The sequence below is a fragment of the Larus michahellis genome, chromosome 13, assembly GCF_964199755.1.
Source record: "Larus michahellis chromosome 13, bLarMic1.1, whole genome shotgun sequence".
In the NCBI taxonomy this organism is placed as follows: domain Eukaryota; kingdom Metazoa; phylum Chordata; class Aves; order Charadriiformes; family Laridae; genus Larus; species Larus michahellis.
Window position 1 is genome coordinate 16,012,072 of NC_133908.1, and position 15,645 is coordinate 16,027,716.

General features: G+C 45.6%; 1 protein-coding gene across 15 annotated transcripts in view; it reads left to right on the forward strand.

Moving 5' to 3' along the window:
* ARVCF (ARVCF delta catenin family member) overlaps positions 1-15,645 on the forward strand; it is a 269,139-nt gene that overhangs the window by 213,720 nt on the left and 39,774 nt on the right. For 7 of the 15 annotated variants that reach the window (XM_074606704.1, XM_074606706.1, XM_074606705.1 and 4 more), the window contains 4 exons: positions 4,348-4,465; positions 5,724-5,895; positions 8,102-8,119; positions 12,462-12,533. In XM_074606704.1, coding sequence (XP_074462805.1) covers positions 4,348-4,465; positions 5,724-5,895; positions 8,102-8,119; positions 12,462-12,533 — 380 coding nt within the window. The remainder of the gene's footprint in view (positions 1-4,347; positions 4,466-5,723; positions 5,896-8,101; positions 8,120-12,461; positions 12,534-15,645) is intronic. The other 8 variants (XM_074606709.1, XM_074606708.1, XM_074606712.1 and 5 more) reach the window with 2 other exon arrangements.

A 15,645-nucleotide genomic window follows, 5' to 3' on the forward strand; every position in this document is an offset into this window, starting at 1 on the left:
GTTTCTACGCTGGTAGGTATTTACTTTTATTTAACATTTACTTAGTGCTCCTCTGTTTCGTTTTCCCAGGGAAAGCATATATTTGAACGTCCTAACAAACCCTCTCTCGCTAGTCCTGTCTACAGTCTGGACTCTAAGAATTTGAGGAAGCATCCAGGTCGCTTTTTCCAGCTAAAGGCCGAGGATTTAAAATCCCTGGAATGAGATTTGTGTGTTACTGATTTACATAGAATCAATCATATAGTTGGTTTCCTTCCTATGTACTTTAAGTAATATGGACAGTGATTCCACGTCTCGCTTTCTATTACTCTTTGCAGCATGATGTGAGAAAGATACTATTGTTTTTAAAATACATTTTTAATTTAATGGACTCTTAGAAAAGCACTGAAAGCAGGGAAAGTGAGGGAAAGCAGCAGAGGGCCCCTCTGGGGGTGAAGAGACAGGGCAAGGGCAGCAGACCATGCAGACCACCAGAGAAGAACGGCAGCTATCGTTTGTCACCGTCTCATGTAAAAGTAGCTCAGGTAGTTCCTCCTCCCCGTTCCCACCCATTTGGACAGGCAGTCAACTTTATTTTCATTTATAACAGGATTTTGCCCATAATCGGTGCCTCAAAAGCCCTGCAGAGTTCCTGTCTCAAGTTGTTCAAACTTTAAAAGTATCTTTGACATCATCTGTAGAGGTTCTCCATATTAAACTGCCCCAGCAAGCAACTCGCTGAGGTAATGGGTTTAATTCTAAAATCTTTGGGCCATTCCAGTTGCTGCGTGGCAGCCCAGTTCCTAAGTAAGAGAGCGAACACACATCTCAGCTACGGCTTTGGCTTCCTTTTCTGTTCAGTGTCTTGTATCAAACATTCCATCCACTGAAGAAATTTCTTCTGGTATAAAACAATGCTTGTATAAAGTGTAGAAAAGTTCAGCGAAGAGCGAAACTCTCTGCTTTATCCAAGTCCAGATGCCATGTGTTGCCTCTCTGTTGTGTGAGTTTCGGGAAGTTTCTGCCCTGGGAGAGGCTTTGGATTCCTCCTGTGGATCGTCCCCCGCTGTAAGACGATGACGCATCCTCCCTTAACATCTGCAGGAATCTGTCCCCCATTTATTGATTTCCATCACTCTTGAAAGAAAGGTGTTCAGAAACTTTGCTGTGAAAGTTTCCTTTGGAATATGATTTAGTTACATCATTCCATAACACGTAATAGATCTGTAAGGTGCATCAGGAACAATTCTGGTTTAGATGTGAAATTGGAAGAGATTTTTCCTGACTCGGGTCAGTGGAGTGCGGTATGAGGTTGGCTGTTCCACTGCAGTTCCTGTCCTTTTTAATGACCAGCACTAGCTCTCTTGTCCCCGTGCTACAGTCCTTCCTGAAGACCCAAGGTGTGAATTTGATTGATGAATACCAGGTGATGTTTTTCAAGGAGGTAGGTTTATAGTGTCTTAACACCCCAAGGTGGAGATGCAACCTGGCATTTTTCTGGGTTGCAGGAGCTTTTGAAGGTTGCTGTGGATCATGGAAACCAACCCTGGGGGCACTTCTCCTGGGATTGCCAGATGAGAACGTATTCAAAGCGTATTGTCTTTGTTTTCACCATGCTTGCCTTTGCTTAGCGCTCAGGGATGTTTGGCGTACTTGTGCACGTGTCTGAAATGCGAATGTTCCCACGGGGACTGGGCGATCTTCACTGCCTCTTGCAGTGCTGGAGCAGCAGAAAAGCAGGCTCGGTGAAGCGGGTGCAGATCTCCCTGGGGAGTCTTTCCGAGGTCTGTATTGCCTAGACTTCTCTGGAGAAGAACAGGAGCCGAGCTCTCCAGTAGGTCTGGGTTATAGTTACAGCCAAGGAAATGGGTTTTGTTGTTCCATGTTAAATAAATCCCACGGGCTGCAGGAAGCTCATTACCCAAGGAGGGAGGACTAGCAGAGTCCCAGGAGTGCTGGGTATTTATAGAGCAGATGTTTCTGCATGAGATGCTCAAAAGGATACATTTTTCTGATGTGTTGGTTACACCATTAAAACTGCAAAGTTTGATGTCTGGATAACTTATTCATAGCATTAATTAGCTATAAATTTGATTCTGCAGAGTTTTCATGCTTATTTGTGTGTGATAGATGTGGGAATTTTTTCTTGAGGCGTCAATTTTCAATTTCTATAGTTGAAGATACAGTAAGTTACATCAGCAAGCCACAGGCTTACTGATGCACTTTTATAATATCAGTTATAACCTTATCAATGTCTACCTTAATATTAATCCTAAAACAGATCAAGAAATAAGAAAGTAGGGTACAAATACTGTGATGCTGTTGATAACCAAAGAAGTAAAACAAAAGTGCCGCAAGTGGGGTAGCACAAATGGGCCATAGAAAAATCTCTTACGAATGGGCCATGGGGCAAGAAAGGTGTGAAGGGTTGTTTTTGGCAAAAATTGGTTTATTTTTTGAATTCTGTAAGTGTTCCTTACTTATTTTAGCTCTCACTTTCTAAGACTTAATGAGGGAATAAGTAATGTGATGCACAGCTCCAGATAAGACCGTTTTTACTGCATTTCTGTCACCCTCGAGCTTAACAAGTAATGTTCCACTTTAAGAGATGCGCTTGGAGGTGGAGCTGCTGTTGTTTATTGTTGTAACTCCTGAAAGGGATCACAGAGAACTTGAATTAGAATTTCAGTTTCATAAAGACTTTACATTAAAATTCGCATTTGGGCTTTTGGTACGAAAGGATTAGTACAACTGGAGATGGAGAAACAGCACGTAGAATTCTCTCCGCCATATATCCTGTGGAATCGTATTTTAATATCCACTTTACCTGCCTTGTATCAGCCATTGCTAGAGGTGAGGCTGTGTGTTAGGATTTGGGGAAGGGATTCTTTTATCTGTGCATTTCATTTGTGTTCTTAATTGAAAGTTAATGTGCTGTTACAGCATCCAGCTCACAATTAAGTGTCTTCAGATTTTGAGAGGTCTCTGAGAAAATGTGGTTTTTTTCTAGTCATCCAATTAACATCCCAGCCTGCCTGGTGATGGAGGGACTTGAGAGGGGACCGTGATTGATTTGTTAATTACTTGCAGATTGGAAGTCCCTCTAGTTACTTAAAAAGAAATACTGGCTGCACGATCCTGATAGCAGAAGGTAATGATTGTGTCCTGAGCTTTTGAGAGCTACCCTTACGTGGGTTTGTGGAATTCGGAGCCCCTGGAAGCTGAACGGTTGGCTGTGGTGTTGTCGAAATTAGTGCATTTCAGTTTTGAGAAAACTTTCCTTACAGGTTTTGCCAGCCAGCACTATTAAGAACCATTTTGTTGCTTCATTTGCCTCCAAAAAAGGAAAAAGGGGGGGGGGGGGAAGAGGGCGGAGGAGGCAGCGCTTGGAAAATTGACTTGAATTTTATTTATTTATTGGGGAACAGCAGGTTGATGCTTATGCAGGGCTGGGGCTTCAGTCTGTAGTGTCCGTGCTCACTGGAGAGCTTTGTAGCTCCTCTCTAAAAATTTCTGCAGTCATTGGTATGTGCAACTTGAACAACTCCGGGTAGCCTTTCGCTGCTCTCTCACATCTGCTGCCCATGCCATTCTCTTGTGCGACGTTCTGAGAAATGTAAAGCCGTGTGAATATACTGACTGTTGTCTCTCACTTTCTACATGTGACTGTTCCAGGCTTTGTGCTGAACCTGCTGTACGCTGTGGGAAAGGTGGCTTTACGTGACAAAATGTGGGATTTAAATGGGTGGCAGCAACTTCCAGTCCGAAAGCTGGGGAGAGGGAGCAGATCTGGAGAACCCTTGAGCAGTCAAGGAGACAGCAGTTGTACGTGGTGACTCCCTTTGGAGCAAATGGGGGCCAAAGAAAGTGAAGAACAATTCTATATACAGATTGATTAAATAAAATATAGCTTATTGTGCACTTGTTTTCAGTCTTTTTCATTTTTCAATTTCTGTGGCCGTGAATACTGCTGAGCAGTCTCGTGGGTTTGTGTGCTTTTCTTAAAGCAGGGAAAGTATTTTTCAGCTTAAAAGTTCTGGCGTTGAGTTTAAATTTTTGGTTTGCATATTGTTTGCTCTGAAAACTCCAGTCCAGTTTAAGGTCTATCACTGGACTTGCCAGCAGCTCAGAAAAATGCGTTTGTAGGCACCTCTGTGACTGTGTTCCCCTTTCTGTGCAGACTCAGGGCGGTGCAGATGGGCATTGCCCATATTTTGCTGAGATTTAATAGGTTTGTCAGACTACTTTGCCTTCAAATTGTTCAACCAAGGTAATGAGTTCTTAATAATTGTAGTATAAATCGGCGCACCTTCAACTTCATGGTGTAGGATAGGGGGCTAAATTTTCTTTTTAAATCTCTCCTGCTAGGAACGTAAGTTCGGATGGCGCAGAAGCACGCAGAAGACTAAGAGAGTGTGATGGCTTGGTGGATGCCCTCCTTCATGCTCTACAGTCTGCAGTTGGCAAGAAGGATACAGACAATAAGGTGAACTTGAGTATTAAAACTTAATGGATGTTTCCATTAATTTAGGCTGAAGTGTTGCACTGGGATCTGACTTCCGTTTGCGAGTATCAGAAGGGGATCACGCTTGCCTCAGAAAATGCAGTAATTGTCTTCCTCTCTGCTACGATCTCCATGGTACTACTGATGGGGTATCGGCACGATGCTGCTGTTACCTTGAGGCGAGCAGAGGCAGGTGCTTGTGGTGGGTGAGGAGAGTAGTCCTTTGGTTTTGTCAGTGACGTTATTGCTGTTGTTCTGCATCGCTTAATTGACATGTCGAAGTGCGGTCTGCAAACCAGAACTGAGTCCCATTGTCGTGTGCTCTGCACTGTACCAGCAAAGCAGTCAGTTCCCATTTTAACGACTTTATTTGGCACCATCTCTAAAGACTGTAGTGCTTAGCCATTAAGATAGGTCTTCAGACCTGCAGCATTTCCATGGTGGCTTTTTTTTTAGGTGCGGGTTTTGATTAATCTGTTTTTATCATCACCTCATCCTGTGGCGCTTAAAAGCGTACTTGTATGCATATGGAATATCACAAGTTCAGCCTGTTTAAAAAAGAAAGAGCATGCTACGGCTTTATAAAACAAATACGGCTTGTAAAGCATCATTATTTTATTCAAGTCCCACCACGCGATGGACTGCACAAGGGAATTATAAAGCCGTGCCACTTAATCAGATAGTTTCAGAAGTGGATTTTGTAACCACCTGGTGGTTTCCATTGCAACCTGCCGAGCACTGCTCTTGTCACAGCCTGGCGTGCCACGGAGTAGCGGTTGCTACGGGACAACGTGTGTTCTCACTGAAATCCTCAGAAGGCCTAGGTTTTGACCCAGAGGAAATTTAATACAATGGGGGCCCCTTGGGGATTGGAAAGGTTGGAAGAGTGAGAGAAAGGCTTGTATTAAAATAAGATCCTTGTAGGATCGTTTTCTGCTGTGTGTTTGATCTTTTGGTGAATTGTATTCTTTATGGAAGATTAGGTGGTATTTTTGATTAGAGAGTCTTCGTTTTGAATGGGTACTATTTATGAAGCGCTACGCTTTTGGAAGAATAAAATTAGTTTAAGAACAAGAACCAACCTTGATTTTAAGGGGTCTTGACTAAATCTTCCTTGAAAGCGACATTCTTTTCCTGGGGCGGGTGGGCTTTTTTTAAATCCCCCCCAACCCTCCACTGTATAATATAATGCTTTGCAAATAAGAGGGGGCAATAATTATTACAAATTTCTCTGTAACAGTCTGTGGAGAACTGTGTGTGCATCATGCGGAACCTTTCCTATCATGTGCACAAAGAGGTCCCTGGCGCGGACAAGTACCAAGAACTCGATGCCAGTCAGACTACGAGCATGGGAGGCTCTCAGAAGAAGAAGAAGGACGATGCTGGTTGTTTTGGTGGCAAAAAAGCTAAAGGTATGTGCTGCAGAGGGCTCAGAACTGGAAACGGATTTGGGGGTAAATTTTGCTGTGTAGACCTGCTCTTGCAAGCACATTCATCGTGCCGGTTTAGAATGATGCGCTTTGTGGAGGTTCGTGTTGGTAGTGTCGTGGCATGTGTTCGTCTCCCTTGTCCCATTTCTAAGAGGTATTCGGGAATTTTTCCCACAATCGCTGTAGCTTTGTTTGGCTTTAAGTAGGAGTGGTGCATGCTGACAGATGACACTCCGCTGCTGGACAAAGGTGGCTGCGCTCTACCTCTCCCTGCTGTGTTCTTGCATCTGCTAAATCTGGGCTTTGTCCCCTCGCTTGGCCGGCCAGCACGAGCCACGGCCAGCATGCCTCCGTCCCCGTGCACGGCGGGCCCGTCTGAACGTCTTCCATGCCGCCGGTCTCTCACGTTTGAAAACAAACTAAAAACCTACTCTCCCACTCACAACCCGAACACACAACCTCCCAGTTCTGTCACTCTTTCAGTAATTTAAATTGCAAACGTGATTTTGTAGCTTTTAATTGTCAGTCACTTTTAGACCTGTTCTTTCCTCTGGGGCGTGAGTGTTGCAAATGAGTTTTATTACAAGAGAGGATTAATAGTCTCAGTCACCCCCCTTCCATCTTTCCTTTAGAAAGAGACACTCAAATTATATCTGTTTTCTTTGTTGTTTTAGAGAAATGACTATTCTAGACTGAATTCAGAGATAATTAACTCCATTTTCTGTCTAGGCTCCGTTCTCCTCATTCATGTGTACTCACATCCCGGCTTATATTTATAGCCGGGTCTAAGGAAGATTTTGGTCCTGAAGAGCTGATACGGAATTGTTTGAACTTGATGACCTGTGTGCTGCACGTTATTCTTCCTTTGATCTGACCTGTACATGTTATTAAAATGTTATGTGTTTCCATACGTGGTAGGGAAGTCATCACCGCGTGAACTTGCTTTTGCAGACTAGTCTGCCATCAACTAGACTTAAACTGCATTTAAGAAAAAAAAATAAAATAAAAAATTGGGACTCTCTTAAATGACTGGGGGGAAAAATGGAAAATAAAAAGAATTTTACCTGCCTGGCCAGCCTGCTCTCCCGGCGAGCGACTAAAACCGGTGTGTGGTGGCCTTGGGAAACCCTGGGCCCGTGCTGGTGGTTGTTTTGCTGCTGGAGAGCAGCCCCGGGAGCGGAACCCCTTCAGAGGTGGCAGCCCTGAGTGTGCGCTGGGGAGCGCAGCGGGACTGAGCTGTCGCCGGCCTCTGAGAGCGTGCTCAGGCGGTGCCCGTCCTTTGTCAGGCATCTGCCCCTGTCCCCCGGGGCCAGCCTGTCTGTCCCTTCTCGTCCATACGCCCCGGGAGCTTCTGTTGATCAGCCAAAGCGTCTGATCAGGCCTTTTTAGACAGATTGCTCTCAAATTCATCTGAGGCCGAGGATGAACCTGTGGATCTCGGCGAGCAGCGCAGGCGCTCAGTGACAGCTTGGGGTTGGCTCTGTGTTCAACAGGAAATGACGATTTCCAAAGAATATATTTACATATTTTTTTTCCCCCTTTTTGCAGTGCCCTCTTTAAAACGTGCTGTTCTCTAGAGGGAAATGAACTGGTAATAAAGCTAAGCTCGCAGCTGGTAGTACGTAGATCAGAAGGACAGAGGGGGACAGGCAACTGTTGTGTTTAAAAGATAAAATCCATTAATAAATGTGCTTTTAAAATAGTAAAGAGAAGCTTTTCTCACTATTAAGTTTATGTGAATACCTGGTCTGAACCTACTTTAATTTTCTCAGTCTAGGACTTTTAAAATACATCAGTTCTCTTCCCCTCTCGTTCACTTACTCTTGCAGCGTTTCCATGTTTATTTTATTTCATGGTCATTGATCATAGCATTTCAAACACCTCTGCGAAGGGGTGGTCATCCTTCTGTCCCCTCAATTCTGTGAGCACCTTTTCATGTGATAAAAAAAGGACAAAAACAAAAGCTGTGCAGAGAAAGATTGGGTTTTTTTCAGCAGGAACAAAAGGGAGAAAGTGGAATATCTTGGTTTGGTTTGGTTTTTTTAATTGATTAAAGTTCTGTGGTATTCTTGTAATACTCAGGTTTTGAACCTATTCTATGAGATTCTGCCTCTTTGTGACTCTTCCTTTGTATTTTCTTCCTTCCTGTAAATTTTTGTTTTTCTTTTGCTGCTTTTCTGGTAATTAGAGGAGTGGTTCAATCAAGGTGAGTCTTTGCAATATTTTCTTTTCATCATCGCCATAATGTGCTTTGTTCAGCTTCTACGTGCAAGGCTAAGAGCTGAGATCAAGGTCTCGTTCATTCACCTTCCCCTCTGCTCCCCCAGTGCATCCCCCTGTTCGTGGCAGTAGCATGGAAATCCTTGAATCGAGCAAGAACTTACTTTGGTCTTCCCACGCTGGCAATAGAAAAGACAAGGTTTTATTCATTCCTGGTGTAAGTGCAGTAAGGGAGTTGGTTTGCAGTTGGCCTGATAGCCCGATGAGAGAGGGAGCACCTAAAGGCAAGTTGTCTCCCCAGCCCTGTTGTGGCGGGGTACGGCTTCGCTGGCTGGTCCGGGCGGCAGCAGCCATGGAGGCTCAGCAGCTTGGGTGTGTGTTCTCAGGGATCCTGGGCGCTCCGTCTGCTCGGGCACCCGTCCCCGGGCTGCTGCGGCTTCATTACCGGCACTCAGACTCGCTGGGTGAGGCCACCCCCAGTAGGGTACTCTTCCCATCCCGGCACAGTCCGTACAATCGCAGTTGGAACACAGAGGGTGAGGCCAAGGTTTGCCGTCCTGGCTTCTCGCCCGAGGAGCCGTTGGGCTGCGGGTGCCCTGGAGACTTCCACTGCGTTACTGAGCCTGGTTCGGGGGCAAAGGCAGGGTCATTCCAGTCTGTGACGCTGGCTTCTCATCAGTGGGTTCTGGAGGGTTGAGCCGAGGGAGGAATGCTGAGGGAGGAACCCTGACTGCTTCACCCAGCAGAGGGTGCCCAGCAGTGTTCTGCGAGACGCTGCTGTTGGACTGGGACTCCTGAGCCTGCGGAGGACGGAGAGAGCTCAGCCCTCCCTTTCTGCCGCCCCGCTCCGGTCCTGTTCAGGAGGTGCAGTAACAAGCCGGGCACTGACTTGGGGCGACATAGGGGTGATGACGAATCTCTTTCCCTTCAACTTTTTTTTAACCAGAAAGAAAGCGTTTGGGAATTAATCCACCAGCAAAAATGGCCTAGTTGAATAGCTGGTTTGATTATCCAGTAAAGCAAAATGACATTTGAGGAAGATCAGCAGCAACGTTAGTGGTTAATAACGCTGGGCCACACCTCAAAGTCCGTACTGAGAGTCTGACTGAAAATGCCGAAGGTCGTGTTTCAGTTGTTTCTTACATAATGAAAAGTAGTTTGGGGGAGAGGGAAAGAATTTTAATCCCACTGTTTCAGAGACTGTAAACCGCTTCTTGCAGGAGCGAGTCTCGCGTCAGGCAGCTTTCCCAAACCAGGGTGCTGTGCCAGTTCCTGCAGCCAGGTCTCATCAGCCAGGCCTGTCGGAGGCATGTGCAAAGCTGGCTCTCTCTTGGCAGAGTTTGGAGCCGTGCTTCTGATCCAACAGCACCGGCTTTTCTCTGGCACGCCTCGGGCTGGAAAACTTGGAGAGCAGGGCAGGGAGATGCATAGAAGGGCAGAAATTGAGATGTACAAAAACAGGGTGGAAACTTCTTTTCTGCTGCTAGTGTGGGTATTTCAGCATCCTTCTGCACCAGCATTGCTGGCTTGAGAGCCGGAGGGGTGTTCGGGGCTGCAGGAGCTGGCAGGGAACCTGGTTTTGTCACGATACTGGTCGGGCCGGGGGATGGCTGAGAGATTGGTAATTGGTAGGCTCTTGAACTTGCTGAATTTGGTCACCTTTTTAGAAAATCCAAACCAGTATTTGTTGGTCCTATGAAAATCAAATGGGAAAAATACCAGGTGGGCCGCAGATGGATTGCCTTCTAGATGGGTTTCTTTTGGAGTTTTCTCACAGCTTGGTCACCTCCTCTCTAGAGGAAAGCCCTGGAAAACGTAGGTGCTTCAGGTATTTCCGAACCTGGCCCTCGCTCAATTTGATTAAACAAGTAATTTGTAGAGTTAAAATCCCCTTGGTCAGAGCTCTGTGTTCTAAGTTGCTTCCGTTCATAAACAGCTGGCAGCTCCTGGCCTGAAGAGCCGTGGGTTTGCTGCAAGGGGGGCGAGTTTCTCAGAGGGCTGAGAGTCAAACTAGCAAAGGCTTCAGGGAAGAGGGCTGGTATTTCCAGTCTGGCCCAAAAACGGAGAGCGAGCGACTAGAGAGCACAGAGCACAGATGGAGCGTGCTGTCCGAATGAAAGATGGGTCAGTGAATAGGCAGCTGCCTCTGCACCGCCGGCTCAAAAGGCGCAGCAGCCAAGACAGCTCTCCTGGACAACCTCTTCCTCAAAATGTTGTGCACAAATAGCATACTGCTTACTAAAGAGTGCTCTAGAAAGAAGGGAACGCTTCCTGTGCCATCTCAGTTCTGCAGGGCCAATAGATGTACCCAACGCCAACCTTTAAATTACAGAGAGAGCTTCTGAAATGAGTAGTTGTGTCGGATGAGCCCTGGCTCTCCAAGTAAATGTTCTGAGGTTTAAACTAGCTAATGCCAGAGACATGACATCTCAGAGTCATCTGAAAAAAGTTTGCCCTACTTGTAGATAAGATGGAGTCGCGTTTATTGGTCTGCCTTAAGTCTCTAATCTTTCCTAAACGCTGACTTCCTTCCTTCAGTGCTTTTTTTTTCTCCCTCTGCCCTGCTTTTTCCTGTCAGTGCTCTAAGGATCAACAAGGGTTTGCAGCCGGTAACTGGGTTCAGCTGCCATTATGAAATGTAGTGTCCTTTGGTGATGCACAGCATTTTTCCTTTCTGGTATTTGGTTCCCCAAGCAACGTGTTTCTGGTGCTTTCACGGAGCAAAAGCTCAATGGAGGGCTGCGAAGTGCAGCTAATCCATCTCCCTTCCTTTACAAATGGTACCTTTCAAAGGAGCGGCGAGGTACCTGGCTGCATGACCTTTTGGCAGCTTGGATGGGCTTTTTCCTACTCTATATAATGAAGTAAATTACTTCAGATGAACAGAACTTCTAGATGCATGCTTTCTTTTGCGCAGTAGTTAAAGTTGGCTGGTGTTCGGTGTTGGCATTTCAAAACAAAAGTGTGTTGTATTTCCAAAGACAGGGAGGGGATGGAATGCTACCTTGAGGGTTGTTTTTTTCCTCTTGATGTTATTTCTAAATATTCCTATTGGTATTGAAAAGCTCTATTCCTTCTCTATGTAGTCCTGCGTGTATACTTTTGTCAGGAGGGAAGGCAGAGTGGCCACCGAATGCCCTGTGCCGAAGCTGTACCGGCTCCCGCTATAATGGGGCAGGGGTTGGCCTTTCCCATGGCGTGACCTGTTCCCAGTCAAGAGTCAGGCTAATCTCCGTGTTTTTAAGGACGATTTTCTTGTTGGCTTCTAAGCATCCTTGACTGGTGGAGCTCTTGGCCCTTCCGCAACCCCCATCACCAGCCTGGTAGAACCCCTGCTCAGAAGCCACCTGCGGCAGCTCCAGGTGTGGTGTTCGGAATTCCTCCCACCACACCTGCCTCCCCTGCTCTTCAGGGAGAGGGATTAAATAACTCGATCACACACACACAATGATTTGGGAAAGCTAAATTGTACACTACTGTCCTCGGAAGCCATGCAGATTCCTGCGCTTCCTTCCAGATCCCTCTCTCCGCTGTCAGTACTTCTGTGATGGCGAGGTGCCCGGTGATCCCGCTGCCACCCAAGGCACTGCTCTCCTTGGGGGGAGCAGAGCGGGTGAACGTTCACCCTTCCCTCCCCAGCTAGTCACATAACCTGGAATTCCCAACCTAACTAAAACTAGAGTCCAGGGTTTGTTCTGCTTTCTATGAAGGATTGTATACATTTAAAGCTTAGGTAACAATTTGAAACTGTCTCATAGCAAAAGTACGGAATTATTTCCATTAGTTTCTAATAAATAGTCAAAATGGCACTTTATTGATTGAAGGGCAATTCAAGGTTAAGTCGTTGGCTGCTGCTTGTACTGTATATTCAGTCTAGGCCTTCCTGCCTGACAGTCGCGGTAGGAATCGAGGCTGCGAAGCCGCCCGTTGGCGTTTGCCCTGCTGCTCAGTCTCTGCTCCAGGTCAAGATTCCTCTGTGAAAATAACAAGTAAATGCTGGGCTTCAAGGGAGGGGCATGGCTTTACCAAGAAGGGAAATGGCACAATTTTCCAAGATGTTGAGCACTCTTAAGACCCACTGAAATGCTAATGCGAAGCATGTTTGCGGATCAGCCTGAAAGTAGCAGGGATTTTTGTCCCTAAGTTGCTCAAGCCAAACCCCCAGCTGTGCAGCCGGACTGCAAGTCAGATACGTACAAATACGGTGATGGTCTGCGATGCGTATTCCGAGTCTGTATCTTCTCTCATCTTGTAGATGCATATGACAGTAACTCACCTGTCAGCATGCTGACAGCCTTTCCCATCTGTTCTCTTATTTTTTTGCACAGGAAAGAAGAACGGAGATTTGGACAGGAATTTTGATACACTTGATTTGCCTAAGCGGTCTGAAGCAGCAAAAGGTAATGCTAATGTTTGTGCTTTTGGAAATAAAAAGTAGCCTGGGAGCTGGAGGCCCTTAAAGGGGCTGGAGACATGAGCATCTCGGGCTGAGCGCTTCCCTCTGTATTCAGTTAATTGAAAGAATGGATGTGCCAGTGCGTGCTGTTAGCTAGTATTCGATACTGGATATAACCAGCTTTTATAATAAGCTGCTGAATTGTAGAAGCCCATCTGATTTGGCGTTAGGAGATTGTAACTCCACAGAGGGGCGAGTGCATGCTTTCTTCCTTTACAACTCCATTTGCGAATCGCCTGCGCGAGAGGCGACTGTAAGGAGCTAGGAAAAGCATGCGGTGAGTGTATTTGCCACTAACCCTTTCCCTTCCCTGGCGTCTGTGGTTCCTCAGTCTTCCAACAAATTGGAGAGTGACAGCAGGGAATGAGTTCAATTTTTTTGTCTTTGCTGGTAGTCAGTCTTCTCCTGAATACAGTATTCCTCCCTGTAGGCTGTAGCGAGTCGTACTCGTCGTTTTCAAAATTGGGAGGTTCACAGAGAAAAACTTTTGCATTGTGCTTTCGTATTTCAACTCCAGCAGAGGTGAAATCTTTCACAAACAAATGCATTCCCTTCCTGCATGCGTGGTGCTCTTTTTTTAATTGGAGATTAGGAGGCGATCTGGGATCTCGTCAGGCTTCTCACAGCATTGGACGGTCTTCCGAGACTTGCACAGGTTTTTGTCTGAAGTGTCTGCAGTGTCACTGCAAAGACTCAGCCATTGTCATGGCAACTGCTGCGGTGCCACCCCCAGCCCGGCCCTGCGGGAAACGCTCTCCCACCGCACCCTAGTGATCTGTGAATGCCCGGAGCTATTCTTCAGAAGGGAAATCTTAAACTCTTCCTGCATCGCTTGTACAATTTCAGAGGGTATAAAGAGACAGTGTGACTCAATGGAGAGATGCTTGGACTCGGGATACCCGACTTACGCTACTTTAGTGACCTTGAGCAAATCAACTAATTTGTGCTTTCCCTATTGTTAACGGCGGGCAGCAAGAGAGGCCGTGGCTAAGGTGCTCAGAGATGTACTGATAGCCGGTAATGGTACAGTAGTTACACATGTGGTGCCGCACTCGCACTGAAAATCGTGGGCCGTGAAGCTCTGATTGATGATATGCAAACTAATCCTAATGTATAGATGGGTCTAACCTATTTACAGATACCCTTTACAATGGGTACAGTTTCTAGGCTAATGTCTAAACACAGCTTTCATTTGGTGCGTTATAGCACAAGGTAATAACGCGCCTCTTGGAAGGCGCGATGCCGTCCTATTCGGAGAGCTGCAGGGAACTCCTGGCCAACCTTGGCTTCAGTGCCCTCGCGTCAGGGCTGGGCGTTGAGTGCATCGCAGAGCAAGGAGGTGTCTGAAGGATGCAGAAAAAGAAAGGAATGCAAAATATAGCAAGGGCTTCAGGATGTTCATTCCTCTCTAAATGTGATTGGAATGTAGGTGCCACTAAAGGGAAAAGACGGAAATCCAGGATTTCTGAAAAGAAATTGATCTTGCATAACTTTCTTTAAAAGAAGGTGAAAACCTTTCCTGTGGCTCTGTGAATGGTACAAGTGTTATGGCATATCTGATGGGAGGCGTGTTTTTCTCTGAGCTTACGCAGCTCGTTATCCTACTCAATTATTAGAAACCACAGGCTCACGAAGAGGTTTTGTTTGGTAATTTCACGATACCCTCATCTAATCTGAGCAGAATGGATTTTAGTCTGACTACGTATCTCGTGCTAGATTAGGTCAGGAGATTAATCCCACAGCATTTTGAAAGAAGCCTTTTGACATGGAAAAAGGCGTGAGAAACTATTCATTTGTGCGCTAAAAGTAAAAAGTAAATCCAGTGATGCATTTTTGTTTGCTTTTTTCACTAGTAGTTTCCTGCGAAGCATCTAGGTTACGTGAGATTCCTGGATGTTAAAGGTTCTAACAAGTTCGCTAGGACTTTGAATTGTTCGGTAAAATAAGAAAAATAAAATTGTAGTTTTAAAAACCTTAAAAGCTCCGGTCAGATCTATGACATGGAGCGTAATTGGCTCTGATGAGATCGGCTCTCAGCTGAAGCAGAAGCTCGTTACGAAGATTGGAAAATCATGCAAGTTTTAATGATCAAAAGCACTCAGTTTGAGTGACACAATGAAGTGCTATTTCAAAAATCAACAATTATAGATTAATCTCTTTCATGTATTATTAAAGCCATATTAAAGTGAGTTTTCAGCTGGAATCTTTGTGGGCAAATGAAACTGCAGTAATGAGATTTGTTCATGCAATGCAGCAAATGAACATTGTGGTACTTAACAAATACTGGGAGGGAGCGCTGTTAAGTTTCCAGTAATCTCACAGTCAGCATCCGTGGTGCTTCTCTGGCGGATCTAAAGATGAGGTTTCAAGACTTGACATCGTGATTTCCCTCTAAAATACTCTTAGGTATGATCACTAAGCTTAATTGATAGTGTGCTGCTAATTGCTTGAAAAAATGCCAACTAGAAGCAGCGAACTAGCTCAGACATATTTTCTATCGTCTCTGGAAAGTTTGTGGGGTCTCCAAATTACTTCAGTTGCAGGAATCGTCGCCTACCCTGCAGCCAAACACCATAAACCCAGAAACGTCTGTAGTTCCTGGTGTGGGGGTGGGTTAGCGTCGGGGGGGACAGAGGCTTCCTCACTCTTTATTCAAGACCGCTTAGGAACGTCTTCATATCCTGAACAGTCCCAAGGGTCTCGTGAGTTATTACCTAGCTTAAATGCTAGATTTTGGGGGTTTTTTCCTGGCATTTGTTTGTTCTGGAGAGGAAGGAATGAACGAAGGCAACTCTTTATTTCAAAGTGATGAACTAGAGTCTCCTTTTCTTCTGATTGCTCTGGGTTTTTTAATGGAAATCGGATTTTGCTGCAGCACAGCGTTTGAGCAGCCCTGAAACCATTTCTAAGCCTTTAATAATTTTATGTGCTAGGCATTCTGGCAGGGGAAAGCTTCCAGTTCAGGGTTGTTATCTGTGGTAAACTGGATAATGTCAGACGGGAGAACTTGCAGTGCTTTCAGAAGCTGTCTCATCTGATATTAAAAAATAAATGTA